The following is a 19157-nucleotide window of genomic DNA, read 5'->3' on the forward strand; positions in this document are numbered from 1 at the left end:
TGTGTGAGGTGTTCACTCAGTCTGTTCCTTCTTTCCTCACTCCATTTTATTTGCTGGGGAACATTCAGTATGATTATTTCAAGGCTGGAATCATCTCAGATGGGATTAACAGCACAGTGATATCACTGGGAATCTATAACCATTTAACGCCTTTGCAAGAAGAACAAAGGCCCTGAGGTTGTTAGCCTTGTGGCTTTTATTGTTTAATGGTCCCTGAAGCCAAGAGGAGCACAGGTCCACCTTCTCTTCACCAAGTGCTGAGTGTTTCCTAGGGCCTGTGGCCAAGGCCTGCAATTCTGTCCCTAGACTCTCAGAATTTCTGTGCTGAAAGAGGCCTTTGGCATCACACTTCTCATCTAGTCCTCTCATCTTACAGATGAGGTCTTGGCTTGGGAAGATGAAGGGACTCACTCCTTCAAGGTCACGACCAAGGAGGGGATATAGCAGACACTGGGGACCCAGGACTCAGAGCCCGTGACTCCCAAATCCCTGCCCCCTCTGTGAACACTGTTCTCAGCCCCTGCCCTGGGGAGACACTGGTCAGGCCTCCGGAACAGAGGGCCATGCCTGCCGCACAGGCCCTTTGCACTCGGGTACTTGGGTACCTGAGTATCTGTCGGTGGAGAGACTGCAAGTTGAATTTGAACTGTGGTTGCAGGTCCCAGCCCCATCATCTGTGACAGAGAGGACCTGTCCAGCTGCTAGGGAAGGGCCGAGTTGGCGTGTTTGGAGAGCCACATAGCTGCCTGCTTCCCTTCTCTCCCATGTCAGAAAGCTCAGATACAGCTTCAACATCCTCACAGACACCAGTGTCCGTTTGGACACAGATGGTTTCCTTTTACAGGGATTCCTCATCTATTCATCTGTTCATATATATATGTGCTTCCAGGGTCATCACAGGCTCCGTGCCTGCACTATGAATCCATCCACTGCTCCTAGAAGCCATCTTTTCCCATTTTTGTTGCCCTTATTGTTGTTGTTGGATAGGACAGAGAAGTGGAGAAAGGAGGGGAAGACAGAGAGGGGGAGAGAAAGATAGACACCTGCAGACCTGCTTTACTGCCTGTGAAGTGACCCCCCTGCAGATGGGGAGCCGGGGGCTTGAACCGGGATCCTTATGCTGGTCCTGCACTTCATGCCATGTGCGCTTAACCTGTTGCGCTACCGCTCAGCCCTCTCTTCTTATGTTTTATTACTTGCTGTTTTATTTATCTATTTATTTACTATTATTTTTTATTATATTTACCCTTTTGTTGCCCATGTTTTGATTGTTGCTGTTATTGACGTTGTTGTTGTTGGATAGGACAGAGAGAAATGGAGAGAGGAGGGGAAGACAGAGAGGGGGAGAGAAAGACAGACACCTGCAGATCTGCTTCACCGCCTGTGAAGTGACTCCCCTGCAGGTGGGGAGCTGGGGGCTCGAACCGGGATTCTCATCCCTGTCCTTGTGCTTTGCGCCACATGCGCTTAACCCACTGAGCTACCGCCCAACTCCCTATTTAATTTATTTTTTATTTTTACTTTTTGTTGTCACCAGGTTCAATGCCGGCATGACACATCACTGTTAGCTACTAGTGGAAAGACATTTCTCAAATAAAAATATGTGTAGACTATGAATTTCCGAAGAGGGAACAAAGAAAAAATTAGCTGTGCTCTAGTAGTGTGAGGATGGGCGATGTGGTCTTTGGTAGCATTAGGAACTACAGACAGAAGGGATCTGGCAATAGCAGCCACTTCACTATGCCATATGAGGGAAATCTGGTTTCTGATGCAGTGTGATTCAGGAAGTCATCAGGGACCCTAGGCTTCTGGCTCTCTAGTTCAGTGTCCTTATAATGGGGCTCCTAGAGTAAGCGCAAGGTCACCTCATGGCCCATGATGACTGTCAGAGCAGAGCCATGTCCTCTGCAGTCCAGGGCTGCAGGAAAGGAGCTGTGCAAGTGGAGAGTACTCCCTGCCTTTTAGCCAGTCTCCCCAGAAATCAGAAACAAAATATAGAGGAGGATAATGGGTCTTAGTTGACTGTTTACCAACAAGAAGTCTTTCTTCCTTATAACTGAAGTCTGGAAGGTGTGCTGAGCTGGACGAAAAACTACAGATCCCAGCAGCCCTTGTGAATAAGTGGGTAGCTTAGGTCTGGGTAGCTGGGGTGGAGGAGGCTGGTCTGATTTCTGTTGTTTTGTCTATCTCAGAAAGTTTGTGGGAAGGATCAAGTATAAATAAACAGAATGTCAACCAATAAAATGCACTATGTCTGCTTATTTGCTTCTGCCTTTGCAGAAATTTTCCTGTTTCACACATATCCTGGTTTAGAAGCAATCTTAGCTGGGTTTCTCCAAGGTTTACAAATTCAGATGCCTCCCAGAACCATTCAGGTACAATGGGTGACGACATCCGGGCCGGTGCCAGGACCTAGATTGGGAGTGGTGGGGACTGTGGCGTCATGGAGAGAATAGGCCCTTGGCCCCTGGGGGCAGCTGCCACTCACTTCCATCCTCTGTTGCCCTGTGAGTATGCCGGCTCAGTGCTGCCAAGTCTCCTAATTAGTTTTCCCCCAAGAGAAACAGAAATCCAGAAACCTGCTGGTGTCTATGACTTGGCGGCTAGTGATCCAGTCTCTAGAATGCCGGCTGCACCGCCCCAAGGCTGCATTGGAGAGCTTTGATCTGGCCAAGATGGAGGGCCCAGCGGAGTCTAGTGGCTCTTGGTGTGTCTGGGGACTTTGTTCATCAGTCCCCCGTCCCCCTCCTCCCGGCCCCACAAAGCTGGTCCTCTGTGGCTAATTTTTTCCAGCATGTGAAGAGGCCCTCCATGCTTGAAGTCAAGCAAAACTTCTCTGAAGGTCATTTGGGTGTCCTCTCCAGCTGGCCTTCATTTTCTGTTTCGGTTGAGTTGGTGTGATGGAGTTAGGGAACTTGGACTGGAGTCCCAACTCTGCTGTGTGACTGTAACCAAGCCTCCTGGGTCTCTCGTGGTTTCTGAGCCACCATTTCCTCACTCAATTGCTTCTCTCCCTTTCTTTGCTTGTCCTGCTTCTAAGCAGCTCAGCTCAGCAGGGTCATTAAGAAGGGGGTCTCTGGAACCAGCTGAACTTCCGTGTAGCTTTGGGCAAGTTACCTGTGCCTCCATCTCCTCTTCTGTGACCTTGGGTCAGAAGAGCCTCTTCCTTGCTGATCATAGTGGGATGCTTACAGGTGTCAGATTGTAGGGGGCCTGAAACCTACTTGGTGTGTAAAACCGATGTGACTTCAGCAACTGAAGAGTAGTAATACTGCCTCACCCAAAGGGCGTGTGAGGCTGAGACGCAGTGTTAGTCCAGTCAGTTATCACTTGACATTACTGATAGGCTCTTGGAAACTCGAGTCCATGAAGCACTGTCTAATGAAAGCAGGTGTTTGAATGGTGTGGTTTTGTTCATTGCCAGCCAGGCTGCTGCTTGTCTCGTGGATGGTGCTGATATGGGCTTGGACACTGGGCCTGGTCTGTCTTCTATTTTCTTTTCTCTACTGCTTTGGAAGCCATAGGTCTATAGTTCAAAAGGTTTGGCTCTCACTCCTCAACTCTGCGTGAGCACTCCATCTTGGGGTGCTCTCTGTAGCCAGCCTGTTGCTCTGCCTGGACCCCAACTCCCAGGGGAGGCGGCCCCCAGCCTTTACTTTCAGTTCTGTTTGGTGTCTGCAGCTGTAGTTTGAGGCTCGTCAGCCCTTTTCCTTGTCTCAGTTCATTTTCTCTGTTACTTTTTGGAGAAGAAGGAGTGAATCACATGATTTGATCTTTCCCTGACACCTTTCTTGGTCATTCCACTGGCCACACAGAGGTGGTACATGTGGAGCGTTTCTAGGGGTTGCTGATGTGAGGGCGTCAGAACTGGGTGCCCTTGCTCCCCTCCAAGCTCTGAACACAGTGGAGAACTTGACCCTGAGTCCAGAGTGAGTCCGTGGACTTCCACCATGGAGTCGTCCCAGCTTCACCTGCCAAACTGTCAGGTATTCAATACATGTTAGTTACAGAAATCATCTTTTCCTCTAAAGACTTTAAATGCAGAGAAATGTAGATTATGCTGATACTCCAACTATATGGCTTCTTTTTCAGTTTCTAAAACCTCAACTACTCTTTTCAGCTTTTAGGTTAATTTGAGTAAGAGATCCAACCTGCCCGCCCAACGAAATCTCAAGGAAAGGTGCTCTTCACGGTAGAGAGGAACAAGCGACACAGAACACAGGTACGTTCATTCCAGGGGATCCTTTCCCTTCTCCTTGCTACCTGCCCTTCCATGAACAGAGGGAGGGAAGGGCTTCTCCACCTGAGAGACCCAGGGAGGGTGTCAGCTTTGGTTCTGCATCTCCAGCTTAGCATCCAGGGACTCAGAGCCCATGCTGCCATGTGACTGCCTGTTCCCGCTCCAGTCTTGGCGGTCTGAGTGAGATGCTGCTTAGCTTTCAGTGTTTGTGTCTGGGTTTAGCCAGCAAGGGGCAGGAGAGTGTTGAGCCCCAGGTAAACCCTTAAAGCATCTCTGAGTGTAGGTGGGATTTGGCCATAGGCCCACTGGAGAATCTCAAAAACCTGCAGACCCTCTCCCCAGAAAGCCCCGCATGCACAGGCCTTTTCTTGGGTCATTTCTGAGGCTCCCTGAACCCCACGGACCCTAAGTGAAGATCTCTTGACTGTGGGGGGTTCAGAGGCTATGACCCCAGGAGTCAAGTGACATGTCCCTAAAGTTATCTCTTGTTTTTTTCCAAAATTTATTTATTTATGAGAGAGGGAACCAGAGCATCCATCCCAGGCAAATGGTACTGGGGAATTGAATCTGAGATTCACACATGCCTCCAGGGCTCTGCTGGGACTTTGCACCTGTACAACTCCACTGTTTCTAGCAGACACCCCCCCTACACACACACACACACACACACACACACACACACACACACACACTGTTTTCCCCCAGATAGAGGATGAGAGACAGAGATAAAGACCAAGAAAGGAAAGATAATACTGCATTACTCTTGTGAAGCTTCTGGTGTTCATGGTGCTCCCATATGGTCGTGGCTTGAACCCAGCTCCTTGAGCCTGGTAAAGTGTCTGCTTTGCCAGGTGAACCATCTCCAAGCCCCCAAAGTTATTTTAAAAGAATCTGGCAGCTCACAAAAATTCAAAAACAGTTGCAGCTGAAGCTCAGCCTTGATTAAAGACAATGTCTAAGAAATGTTTTAAAGTCACTTTTTCATCCTGTGGTGGCAGGCCACCAGGGTGCCAAGGGCTCTCTCTGCCTTTTCACTGAGCCAGGAACCCCCACAGGACAGGACCTGCGGTGTGGCTAGGTCCAGCCAGTGTCACCTGGGCTTTGAGTCCTCTCTGGCCAGGCCATAAGTCCCAAGAGCTGGTTCCCAAGAGTTTTGCCCCACACAGTTTCTGGAGGCCGTGGGTCCTGCCCGTGCTGTCTACACCAGTAGCCACCAGAGCTGTCGTGCAGATGGTTCTGGCCCATGCTGTCTACACCAGTAGCCACCAGAGCTGTCATGCAGACGGTTCTGGCCCATGCTGTCTACACCAGTAGCCACCAGAGCTGTCATGCAGACGGTTCTGAGCAGAGGCTACTTGAAACCCTGCCGGGGGACACTGTTGCCACAGTTTCCCTGAATGCCAGTTGCTCCTCTGTCCTTTTCTCAGCCCAGGGCTTCCCCAGTTTTTAAGGAAGCAGCGAACATTCTGTTTTTCTGCCGAGCATCAAAGAAAGCTCTGGACGTCTGCTGCTGTTGCTGGTGTTGTTTGGCTCTGTGTGCTTGCTTAGGGATGCTGAATTAGAAGATGAATATTAAGAAAACTTGGGGAAAGTCATATTTTCCACACTATAATTTTTTGTTTGTTTGTTTTGCCTCCAGGGTTATTGCTGGGGCTCAGTGCCTACACTACAAATCCACTGCTCCTAGAGGCTATTTTTTCCCTTTTGTTGCCCTTGTTGTTTATCATTGTTGTTATTATTGTTGTTGTTATTGCTGTTATTGTTGCTGGATAGGACAGGGTGAAATGGAGAGAGGAGGGGAAGACAGAGGGGAAGAGAAAGATAGATGCCTGCAGACCTGCTTCACTGCTTGTGAAGCAACCCCCCCCTGCAGGCGGGGAGCAGGGGCTCGAACCAGGTTCCTTGTGCTTTGCACCATGTGCGCTTAACCTGCTATGCTACCACCCGGCCCCCCACACTATAATTTTTTAATGAGAGAGTGAGATACAGAGAGACTGGAGCACTGATCAGCTCTGGCTTATGATGACACAGGGAATTGAACCAGGAATTTTAGAAACTCAGGCATGAAAGTCTTTCTGCATAGCCCTTATGCTGTCTCCTCCCACCCCATACTCCAATTTTTAATTGTGGACTTATGGTTAAACTTGGTCCACTTTAGCTTGACGTTGGACTTACAACTGTAGTCAGGTGCCTTGAGCACAGGGAACCCCACCCCTAGGATAAGGACTCTGTGACCTGGGCTGTGCCTGAGCTTGTCCCCGCGCCAAGACACTGCCTCTGAGGAGCCTGCGTTATCTCCTCTGGAAATAGAGCACACAGCCCCACCAGGGTGCCGGGCTCTACACAGCTCTGTGCAAGGCTATTAATGTGGCACTGACTCACTTGGTGCCCCAGGTGCAGAGTGAGTCCACAGAGATGCCCTGCTGCCCGGGAACAGAAACCCCAGAGCCACTCCTGCCCTGAGCCTCCCTGGCCTCTAGTGGATGTGAGTTCAGCATTTTCCACTCTGCTTATCTTATGGTGCTTCAAAACAAGCACCAACAGCCAGGAGCTGGCTCAGTGGGTAGAGCACATGCCTTCCTCTGTATGGAGTCCTCAGTTTGAGCCTTGCACCACATGGGAGCACCATGGACAATGCTGGGGGAGCTCCCTGGACTAGGAGCAGTGCTGTGATGACTGCTCAGCAATCTTGCCTGCACACAAGGCTGTGGGCCTATTGCCCAGCATCAGGTTAGAAGTCAGAAAGCAAGGGGCTAGGAGATAGCTCACCCAGTAGAGTACACACTCTGCCGTCTAAAAGAGGACCTGGCTTCCAGCGCCCAGTCACTATATGGGAGCATATGCACAGGGGGAGCTTCACAAATGTTGAAGCAGTGCTGTATGTCTCTCCTTTGCTCAGTCTTTCACTTTCTATCAAAGAAAAAGAAGAGTCCACCAGTAGTGATGGAGTCATGCAGATACAAAGCCCCAGCAAAAACCCTGATAGCAAACAAGAGAGAGAAGCCAACACCCTGTCCAGTTTCCTAGGCTTGATCATGGACTGTCTGACTCTGTGATACATGCAGTTTGCGATGTGTCATTGCTGACTCTGTCCTCTTGCATTGTGGGTTCTGCCTCACCCCCCCCCCCCCTGATCTTCTAACTGCAGGCCTGTGCCTCTGTCCCCAGGTCAAGATGAATGCCATGCTGGAGACCCCCGAGCTCCCGGCTGTGTTTGACGGCGTGAAGCTGGCAGCTGTGGCTGCCGTGCTCTATGTGATCGTCCGCTGCTTGAATCTCAAGAGCCCCACAGCCCCGCCTGACCTCTACTTCCAGGACTCGGGTCTGTCACGCTTTCTGCTCAAGTCCTGTCCTCTTCTGACCAAAGAGTGAGTAGCCGCTGGCCCACCTTCTGATGGGACATTCTGAGCACACCTCCCAGCACTGTGTCCTGAAGGCACCTGTGCACATAGCTGGGGTGCTGGTGTTAAAATAGCCACAGTCTCTATAGAAGTCTAGTGTTTGAATCTTTTGTTTTTTGTTTTGTGTGTGTGTGTGTGTGTGTGTGTAAATTCTTTTTTTTTTTTTTTTAGATTTTTATTTATTTATTCATGGGAAATATAAGAGAGAAAGAACCAGACATCACTCAGGTACATGTGCTGCCAGGGATTAAACTTGGGACCTCACACTTGAGAATCCAATACTTTATCCACTGTGCTACCTCTTACCACACCTTTTAAGTTTTTTTTTTTTTCCACCAGAGCACTGTTCAGCTCTGGCTTATGGTATTGCAGGGGACTGAACCTGGGACTTCAGAGCCTCAGGCCTAAGAGTCTCTTTGCACAACCATTATGCTGTCCACCCACACCCTGTGTTTGAATCCTTTGGAAAGACAGCTGCATCACAGCTTTGTTGCCTGGAAATGTGGCCTCATCATTTGTAATGAGGACTGCAGAAAGCAGTAGTCATTTTCAAAAAGATGTAGAAATCTTGTTCTAGTCCTTTAATCAAATACCTTGTTGCCATTTCTAGCAGAGAAGCCATACTTAGCCAGGATCATTAAAAAATAAATAAAAAAAAATAAAGACCTAGAATTGTTTTTTGGGTCCTATCTGTCTTCCATACTGAAAGCTAGATCTTACACTCCTTCCTGGAGAAGCCTACATTGGGGAGGAAGGTCAGCTGAGATTATAGGCAGAACTGATGCTGGCTTAGCACTTAGCTGTGGCTTGAGCTGGGATGAAGAACCAAGTTACCCAGAAACTATCTCTTTCCAAAACTCTTTCCTTTGATTATAGGACCACCCAGCCCCCTTAGAATACATCAGAATGTGACTTGACCATAACTTCCAAGATGTCGGACTTGAACATGACAGCTGGTTGAAGGCAAAATTGAGTTCCCCCCCTCCCCCTTTCTTTTAGCCAACTGCTTTCTTTAAATATGATGTAAGGGAATGAACAAATGAGCTGAGCCCTTGTTTATGCACATTACCACTGAGTGGCCTCCCCAGCATAATCCTGTATCCTAAGACAAAGACAAAGACACACACCTAGGGAGAAGAGAGGCCAGAGTACTGCTTCACCATCCCTGGATTCCTCCGCACTGCCCATGGTGCTCCCATGTGGGGATCAGGCATAGTAGGGATGTATTGTCCTGGTAAGCTTATCTCCTGCCCTCCCCCAATTTTATTTCTAGTTGAGATTCTAATTTTTGGATTAAATGTATCGGCTTATCTCTATAGTATTTTCATGTTACACCTGTGCTTCCATGTTACTGCATTTCAGATTTGCGGGGTGTCTCTCATGTGAAGACAGTAGACCCTTTAACTCTCTCAGTATCTTTGAGGCCAGCACTTATTTTCCCTCCTGTTGTATGGAATTAGAAGTACTGGGAGTAACACAGATAGAGACTCAAAAGTTTCTCCAGTTCCCAATTCTTGTCCAAGGGGAGGTAGACAGAACTTTGCTGGGGGATCCAGGGAGAGAAGTGGGTGGGGTCCAGCAGGCCTGGCCCCAGCATGGCCCTCTTTCTGTTTCAATCCCTCTTTTGGGGGGCTGCTGTCCTTGATGTTCTTTCTCCGCCGCGTCTCTGTAACCAGCCTCCCAGACATGGAAGGGGAAGGCATGAGTCATGCCTGTTGTGGGTGAAAGTGCTTTTCCTGGGGCTTTGAAGCCTCTTCCCTAGAGGAAGCCTGTCTGCAGATTTCATCAACAGTTGTCCAGGCTAGAGAGTTGAGTGTGCCACCCTGGCATGTGATAGTGGGTCTTGGTGACCCTGCCACTTATTATGACCCATGTGCAGAATCAGGGCATTTCCTCCTGCTGCACAGGTGCAAGGGAAAAAAGGAAGGAAGGAAGGAAAGCTACTGAAAGAGGAGCAGGGAAAACATGTTCAGAGGACAGGAGCAAGCCTTCCTCCTCACGCTGCCTTCCAAAGGCACATCAGAGGCCAATCTTTTAGTGTCTGGAGGAAGACTTTACATAGATGTGATGATGTATCTTGTTCACTTAGCAACAGATCAGTATTTACCTTGATTATTACTGCTGCTGTTTTCCACAAGTGTTTGCTTTCAGTGACACACACAGACCAAAGTTCAGTTCAGAATTAGGAGCCAATAAGGGTGGCAGTACAAACCTCCATCTTTTTTTGAATAAAAAAACACTGTATACTCCCCCCCCCTTTTTTTTTTAATGTAATGGAAGTTTAACTGGAGCACACACAAACCATATCTAATTGTCCTAATTATCTTCCTCAAAGCTTCATGGTGGCACAGCCTGGGCGGTAGTCCTGTGTGTTCTTCCTTCCTACAGATGTTTCACACAAGACTCAGAAACAGGGGGTGGTGGGGGGCAGGGGTGGTATTGGAGACCTGAATTAACTCTTAGTGTGCCACAGACATATCTAGATGGGGAGAGAGACAGAGGGAGGAAAGACACAGCGGTACTAATTTTTGGATTAAGTGTATTCTTTTTTTTATTATTTTTTAAATATTTATTCCCTTTTGTTGCCCTTGTTTTTTACTGTTGTAGTTAACTATTGTTGTTGTTAATGATGTCATCATTGCGGGATAGGACAGAGAGAAATGGAGAGAGGAGGGGAAGACAGAGTGGGAGAGAAAGACAGACACCTGCAGACCTGCTTCACCACCTGGGCTTGAACCGGGATCCTTACGCCGGTCCTTGCGTTTTGCACCACGCGAGCTTAACCTGCTGCGCTACCACCCAACTACTGGATTAAATATATTCTTTATGTAGCATACCTCCAGAGTATTTCATGTTCCACCTATGTTTTTTCCCTATGTTACTGCATTTTAAATGTGTGGCTATCTCTCATAGACTCTAGCTCTCCTGGTGTCATCATCTTCCCCATGTGGTGCTAGAATTCGAACCTAGGACCTCATGCTTGGTTAAGTGTGTGATCTATTAAGTGAGCTATGTCCCAGCCATAATGCCTAATCTTCTAGTGGCTTTTGGTAGCACTCATGTCTACTTAAAAGCTTAAGTAGACGTTTAGACTAGGAAGACAAGCCTAATTCTTCTGCTTCCAAACTGGCTTTGAGACTGTGCTAAATGACTGCTGTGGCCCTTGTTCCCTCCAGTGTAAAATGAAGCAGCTTCACTGCTGCGAGGTGTTAGACTCTGATGTCCTGAGTCTGGGATCACTGTGTTGTCACCAAGCATTGGAGGACTTTGCTTTGAGGCGAGAGTCCCCCTTCCCCCATGGATGGGGCCCTGGTGACAAGGACAAGATAGGAGTCTAAAGAGAAAAGTTTGGGGTGGGGGTAGATAGCATAATTGTTATGCAAAGAGACTCTCCAGAGTCCCAGGTTCAATCCCCTTCACCACCATAATCCAGAGCTGAGCAGTGCTCTGGTAAAAAATAATAAAATAAAGAGAAAGGTTTTGCATGTTCTCCCTTCTCCTAGCCTATTGTCATCCCCTATGTCCTGGGATTTTCCTTTTTTTAAATCTTATTTTATTATTATTTTTATTGCTACTGGGTCTATTGCTGGGGCTTGGTGCCTGCACAATGAGTCCACTGAGCCTAGTGGCCATTTTTGTTTGCTTTTCTCCCTCCTCCCCCTTTCTTTTTTGGGTAGAGACACTAGAGAGATTGAGAGAGAGGCGGCAGTAGGGGAAAGGGAGAAAGAGACACCCGCAGCACTGCATTGTGCTTGTGAAGCATTCCTCATTCAGATGGGGACCAGGGACTTGCTTGAATCTGGGTCCTTGCTGATGGTAGTGTGGGCACGATACTGGCACGATGCTGAATGTACCACCACCAGGCCTGTGTTTGGTTTTTAAGGACTTCTGTCATTTCCACATAGTGAAATGCACACGTCTGAAGCATCACCGCAGAACACAAGTGTGTTCACCTGTCGCTGCCACTCCCTAGGGCTTTTGCAGGAGCACCCAGGTTGCCTCCCTGCATTCGACCCATCTGTCCATACCACTCTAGTTGGTTTCATCAAGCAGACAGCAACCAAAGATGCTACCATGTGACCCCAAGTTCCCAGAGCATCCTCCCTTTGCCGTAAGTGGCAAACCAGCCCCCCTCCACTCCCCAGTAAAGTGCCTCTTCTGTGAGAAAGACTCAAGTAGCATCTATTCTGGGAGACTTTCTCTGCCTCCCCCCACCAGACGCCTCTGCAGTCTGAATGAGTCGCATGTGTTCCCCCAGCTGGAGATGCTAGATCTAGTTAGCACTTCTCCCTGTCTTATGAAACTTGTGTCTAACTCTTAACTCATCTGTGGCATACTCGTGCCTGAAATAAAAAGCCACACACTGGACATGATGGAACAGGCTTCCTGGCAGTTCTCGATCTTAAGCCTGTGCTCTTCCCTTTTGCTTTCCCATGGACAGGCGTAGGTGAGCCCTGTTCCCCTTTCGACAAACACCATGTGTGCTTGGGCAGAAGACACCACACTGTCTTGGGGTCACACAATCAGAGCAGCTCACAGTGCTCTAAGAAATTGGGGTGTCTTTAGCTCCAGCTCTCACAGAGTTCTGAGTACTGGAAAGTCATTACCCTGTCTCTGAGAGAAGACAGGTTTTATTTATTTATGTTTCACCGGAGTATCACTCAACTCTGGCTGTTGTGGGCGCCATGCATCAGACCTGAAGCCTCTTGTATGCAAGTCGTGCGCCGGACTGTGTGCATGACCCAGTAGATGAGTTTGTTGATTTTCTCTTACATCGGGGAAGCCCCAGGTACAGAGGTTCCCTCCCCCCATCAGTGGTTTTGCTTTCTGGGGTTTCAGTTACCCATTGTCAACTACAGTTAACCAAAAAAAACACTGCCTCAGATGATTTGAGAGAGAAACACAGTCACAGGATCTTCCTTACTGTAGGTTGTTAATTTGTTTGATCTTAGTACTTGTTGTTAATGTTATTTTCTTACAGTGCTTACCTTCTCAGTTAAGCCTGACCACAGGTTTGTACATCAGGGCAGCCCTGGTATTTATTGGATTAGATACTGCCTGCGTTTCCACGTCTACACTGGGAGTCTCTGAACATATCCCCCATGAGTCAGCAAGGGAAAGACAAGGGACCCACTCTCCACGCACTCAGTTGACTTGCAGCTTCATTTCTCCCCTGGGGCCTGGCTGCAGTTTTGATCACCAGGTCCAAGTTCAAAAGCGAAGATAGGTGGCAGGTTCCCTTGCTCTGAAGGCTGCTCTGAAAATTCCTCTGTGGGAAACTGCCTTCTGCTTCTTCATTCATTAGCAGGCCTGTCAGCGGGCCGTGGTTTAGCTGAAGATGAGGGGAAGCGTGATGGCAAACTTAGCTACTTGGCAATCACTGAGGTGTGTTTGTGGGGTGCCACTGACATCTGAGAGCCCTTGTAGGGTTGGGGAAAGAGGGGCAATGTGGACAAAGCCACAGGCACATGTTGCCCCCCCCCCCGAGACTCAAATGTAATAGCTGTCTTCTGTAACTAGCTGCTTCCTATATTAGTCATAGCCAGATGTTACTGTTCTCTGTGGGTTGAGGATGCCTGCAACTTGGGGGTGAGGGTCACCCATATTCCAATACCACACCCAAAACAACGATAGGCTAAACTCTGCTTGGTGCCTTCTCTGAGCCTTTCCTCTTAGAAGCTACTTCAGAGACTCCTAAGAGGATTCTCAAAACCCTCAGACCTTTCCCAGGTTCCTCTTCTGTGGTCGCCTTTTCTCTGCTCAATTGCCAGAATACAAACTCAAATAAAACCCCCACTGACAGAACCCCGCCCCACTAGGGAAAGAGAGACAGGCTGGGAGTATGGATCGACCTCCCAACGTCCATGTTCAGCAGGCAAGTAATTACAGAAGCCAGACCTAACACCTTTTGCACCCCATGATGATCCTAGGTCCATACTCCCAGAGGGTTAAAGAATAGGAAAGCTATCAGGGGAGGGGATGGGAATACGGAGATCTGGTGGTGGGAATTGTGTGGAGTTATACCCCTCTTATCTTACGGTTTTTGTCAGTGTTTCCTTTTTATAAAAAAAAAAAAACCGTTGAAAGGTCTCCCCATCATCAGCCCCTTCCTCAGCTAACGCGGGCTCTCAATTTGCAGGCCCAACGAGGAAGCGAGGGTGAGGGGCTGGGGTATGGAAAAGTAATGTTTTCTCAACCTCAGATGAAACACTGGAAATGCAGACAACCCACTCCAGTTCAGCTGTCCCCTCTGCTACCACCACCCCCAAGTAAAGCTCTGCAACCACAACTTATTTATCTCGAGTCAAAGTTGAAAAAGAGTTTTATTACCTTGGGCTTAAACTCCTCTTAATTCCCTCCTGCTCACAAAGACATTCCAGATCAGATTTAAATCCTTTCCTCCTTGGCTGAACACAAAAGCTCTGTCCTTTTTATGGGATAAACTCCTAATTGCCAAGCCTTGATTCTTGATTCCATTGACCTTATTTTGCCTGTTTTCAGAACTCTGCAAATATTTCCTTAGAGCCTCGTGCTAAGCTATTAACTGGTCACTGCATCTGTGGCCTCCCATACACTTGTATGTACACACCAGACTTGAGACACATTTGCCTGAAACTTGCATAGGAGGGGCATTCTGGAAAGACAGAATTATCCTGAGTGAGGCCAGTATTGGTCTGTTACATCCTGAGGTCCTGTTTTTCTGGTGACTTCATCTGAAAGTTGCTTGAATTGCTAATGAAACAGCCAAAACCCAAACTGTCGAGGTGTGAAGGTTGAGTGGCTAAATCTGGGACACTGTCCTCTGTCACCAGACTGGCCAGACATCTCAATCTTCCCAGATCAGGTAGGTTCTCAGAATGTGGGGTTTTCCAGACAAACAAGGGGGAGTGGGTCACCCTGTCTTTTACTCACCCGCTTCTACCCTCAAATGGGGAGGTTTATATAAGTGGGTGTGCTTTAGAACTGGGTACTGAGTCACCGCAGCCTGGCATGACTCTTGCTGGCTGCTACCTGTGTTATCTCTGGACCCGCGGGTCACTTGCCCGGGAGGCCAGCCAAGCAGCACAAGCACTTCCTCCTGTGAACCTCCTGCACTGACTCTGGGTGGCCAAGGGGAGTTGATGGTGACTTTCTGTAAGCCAGGTGAAGATGATCACTTCTTGGTGGAGACTCAGTGCCTTCCTTATGTGGGAATTGATAAAATACCTAAAGGATGCAGAATCAAGATTCTTCAAGAGTTCCTCGAGTTAGTTGAGAGGGAAGGAGGCTCATCTCCCTAGTTCCAGCACTCCTGAGAGCTACCCCTCCCAGTTTCCAAAAAGATATTGCCAACCTGTTGCCCCATTCTTGATGCCTAGGGTTATTTTTCAGAGCTCCTTCTGTCCTCTAAACAAACAAACAAAAAACAAAAACATATGCTACAGTGTTACATGTCCTTGTGTGTCAGCAGAGCACATAGGGTGACCTGTGGGTATTACTTTGCCAAACCACCCTCTCCAGTCTGTCCCAGACTAGTCTCCAGGACCATCTGGGCGTAATAGCTCAATCTTTAACTGGATCTTCTGTTGATGACTTCATCGAAACCTAGTTTACTTTATATGCCTACCTGGGATTAGACCCACTCGGGTCCCTCTCAGTCTACAGTGGACTGATAGTTGGTCTGATATTCAGGAGCAGGAAGTGGGCCTGTTTTGTAGATATCCTATAATGTCCAGGGTCGGGAGATAGTTCAGTGGGTAAGTTTTACTTTGCATAAGGCCCTGAGTTTGATATCTTATGCCCCATGGGAGTACCACAGTTAGTGCCAAAGAGAGCTCCGTGGATGGGGAATTGTGCTTCGGTCTCTCTCTCTCTCTCTTTTTTTTTTTTTTTTTAAGATTTTATTTATTTATTCATGAAGATAGAAGGAGAGAAAGAACCAGACATCACTCTGGTACATGTGCTGCCGGGGATTGAACTCGGGACCTCATGCTTGAGAATCCGATGCTTTATCCACTGCGCCACCTCCCGGACCACATCTCTCTCCTTCTTTATCCCCTACCTCTTTCATTCTTTTTCTCTCATAAAAGTGGGTTTTCCTGAGGAAAAAAAAATCAGTGTGGAGGCTGGCAAGATAGCTCATCTGGGAGTGTGCCTGCTTTGCTTGTGTCCAACCCAGGCACAAGCCTGGTCCCCACCACACTGCGGGAAGCTTCGGTGCTGCAGTATCTCCGCCCTCCTCTGTCTCCGTCTGAAAAAGCTGGCCCAGAGCGCTGATGCCATCCGTCAGAGCCCTTCACTTCAGCTAGCACTTCTGGGCTGGCTTTTGCTCTCACCACCCACATGTATACATCCCCTGTGTCCCAGGGGCCATACACTCCCAGTTCCGCTCCAGTGAGATGACAAGGGAGACCACCAATTTGCAGATCTCCACATCGCTTGCCTGACCCGCCGCCGCACTGGCCGACTGGCCTTAGCCCACTGTGCCCTTGATTTCGTTTGCTGCTGTGCTTCTGGCTCCATCACTGGCCTGGCCAGGTCCCAATGGCATGATGCCCTGCAACGAGATGTCCAGCTATGGCCGTGAGCACCAGGTCTCCTGGCGTGAGAGGAAAGGCCAGTTTTCCAGAAAGGAAGTTTGTACTAGAGCACGTGAGCATTTGTAGGGAGGTGAGAGATAGGGGATGGAGATGAACTGTCAGGGTTGAACAGCGTGTGCTATGGATGGAGGAATAGGCCTGGACCTTGGAGGGGAGGACTGACTTACAGACAATACCAAGGCGGAGAGGACCTAGTGATCGGCATAGCTAGAGAACTCCATGAGGAAACTGTTTCTTCAGGGAAAGTCAGTTTTGGCCACTCACTCTGTGGGGTGTACATACAGGTGGCAGCTGTGAACTCAGGTATGAGCTGGAGGCCAGACATGCAGCTCCCAGCGCAGCCACTGGGGTGGGTGTGCTGAGTACTGATGCTCTGGGAGGCAAGCCGCCAGAAGGGGCTGGAGGATAGCTCAAGCAGGTAGCAGGTATACCTTCCCATGTGTGAGGCCCCAGGTTCAGATTCTGCTACCTATGTGGTAGTACAGTAGACATCACGGAGGAAGCTCCATGGATGGTGGAGCAGGGCTGTGGTGGCTTCCCGCACCCTCGATATTACTGAATAAAAAACTGCCAGGGAAGCTGCTGAGCCAGTACAAGACCATGTGGGTCCATTCCCTGGCAGTGCACTGGTAAAAAGCAGCAGATAGGCTGAAGAGGTACCATAGTGGCCACGTACAAGATGTTGAGGCTCTAAGGTCCAAGGTTCAGTCCCCAACACCATAAGCCCGAGCTAAGCAGTGCTGTGGTCAGTATCTATCTATCTGTCTTTCTTTCTTTCCTTCTTCCTTTCCGTCTGTATCATTAAAATAAAAAAAAACCTTTTTCATAACTTATATTTATCAGATAGAGAGAGCCAGAAATTGAAAGGAAACGGGAGGTAGAGAGCAAGAAAGACGGACACACCTGCAGCCCTACTTCACTCATGAAGCTTCCCGCCTGCAAGTGGGGACCAGGGGCTTGAACCCAGGACCTTGCACACTATAATGTGTGCACTTAAACAGGTATTCCACCGCCTGGCCCTGAAAGAAATCATTTCAACAAAAAACAGATCTGAAAGACTTGGTGAAAAGTAGAAGCTGAAGACATTTGTCTCCAGTGCTTCTGGATCCCCACTAAAATGATGACAAGGGATTATAAAGACACGCTCCTCAAGCACATAGAGAATAAATAGGAGGGGGAAAATGAATGAGAGGCAGGTGGAGAAGTGGGAACTGACATGGAAAGACCCAAGAAAACTGAAGTCCACGCCCAATGGTGGGTGAGGGCTCCAAGAATCAGGCTGATCTGCAGACTTAAGGACTAGAGGTTCCAGGTACCTTGGAGGATAGGGCTTGGAATTTAGCAGGACATTGCAGTTTGTGGAACATGCCTTGCCTCCATCTAACACATGAGGGTGGGGGAGGCACCAGGCCAGCCAGTCTGCCCGAGGATGTCGAGGACTGTTCCCTAGCAGGTTCTAGATGGAGAGACCCCCTTCTGGGGACCAGCCAAGAGAAAGGTCCCAGAGCTGCTGTTGTTTGAGGTTATTGCTGTTATTTGAGGATATTGAGGTTGACAGGCCTTGCCTATGGGGACAGAGCTCTGCTTCAGACTTTGGTGCCTTGAACTACAACAGATAAAGCCAAGCTAGGGTCACACAGTGTGAGGAAGCTTTGAACATGAAAGACAAAGATACACAACAGGCAGGAAAGAGGAAGTGGATGGAACTCAGTGAACCAAAGTAGACTTGAAGGATGCATCAGTGAGCACACTCCGAAGATACGCCTTGTGGGACACAAAGGAGAGAATATTAAAGGGGGACGTTATTAATTATAATGTTATATAAATTACAGTTGTATATTATAATATTAAAGGGACCAAGAAGAGCTTTAGAAGCAGAAATGAAGATTCGTAAGGGACGAGAAGACGGGCACCAGGTGGTGACCCAGTGGTGGCAGAGACTGTAGGTGAGTGGAGCGAGGCCTTCAGAAGCTCCAGGTGGAGTGGCTGCTGCGCTTGCTCCACACCTGCCATAGTGAGCCAGCGTGAGGTGAGGTGAGGTGAGACAGGCACTTTCAGATACAGAGACTTGGCCTTCAAAGAAATAAAGTATTTCTCTACTTCACTTTTAAAATTTTTTTAATTTCATTTATTTATGAAATAAGAAATAGAAACTATCAACAAAACCATAGGATAAGAGGGGTAAAATTCCACACATTTCCCACCACCAGAACTCCGTATTCAATTCCCTCCCTTGATAGCTTTCCTATTTTTTATCACTCTGGCAGTATGGACCCAGGATCACTAAGGGGTGCAGAAGGTGAAGGGTCTGGCTTCTATAATTGCTTCTCCGTTGGACATGGGTGTTGACAGGTTGATCCATATTCCCAGCCTGTTTCTGTCTTTCCCTAGTGGGACAGGGCTCTGGAGATTAGGGGTTCCAGGACACATGGGTGAGGTTGTTTACCTGGGGGAGTCAGGTTGTACCCCTGTTATCTTATAATTTTGTAGATCATTATTAAATCACTAGTAATAAAAAGACCTTCAGGAGTGGTGACGTCATGCAGGCACTGAGCCCCAGTGTTACTCCTGATGGCCAAAAAAAGTTCAGTAAAATTAAAAGGCAATCTGGAAGGTGGCACGTGGATAAAGTGTTGGACTCTCAAGCATGAGGTCCTGAATTTGATCCCTGGCATCAAATGTGCAGAGTGATGCCCTGGTTCTGTCTTCCTCTCACCTTCTCTCATAAATAAGAAAATAAATCTTGGGAGTCAGGCAGTACACAGTGGGTTAAGCTTCCATGGCGCGAAGTACAAAGATGCGCATAAAGATCCCGGTTCGAGCCCCCGGCTCCCCACCTGCAGGGGGCTCACCTTCACAAGCGGTAAAGTAGGTCTACAGGTGTCTGTCTGTCTTTCTTTTTTTTTTTTCTTTTTTTCTTTTTTTAATCTTTATTTG

General features: G+C 48.3%; 1 protein-coding gene across 1 annotated transcript in view; it reads left to right on the forward strand.

Moving 5' to 3' along the window:
- The window catches only part of ABHD2 (abhydrolase domain containing 2, acylglycerol lipase), an 83790-nt gene that overhangs the window by 18492 nt on the left and 46141 nt on the right, over window positions 1-19157 (forward strand). Inside the window, exons 2-3 of the mRNA XM_007516759.3 lie at window positions 4121-4222; window positions 7409-7608. Coding sequence (XP_007516821.1) covers window positions 7415-7608 — 194 coding nt within the window. The 5' untranslated portion in view covers window positions 4121-4222; window positions 7409-7414. The remainder of the gene's footprint in view (window positions 1-4120; window positions 4223-7408; window positions 7609-19157) is intronic.

Source organism: Erinaceus europaeus, chromosome 20 (assembly GCF_950295315.1).
Source record: "Erinaceus europaeus chromosome 20, mEriEur2.1, whole genome shotgun sequence".
Taxonomy (NCBI): Eukaryota; Metazoa; Chordata; class Mammalia; order Eulipotyphla; family Erinaceidae; genus Erinaceus; species Erinaceus europaeus.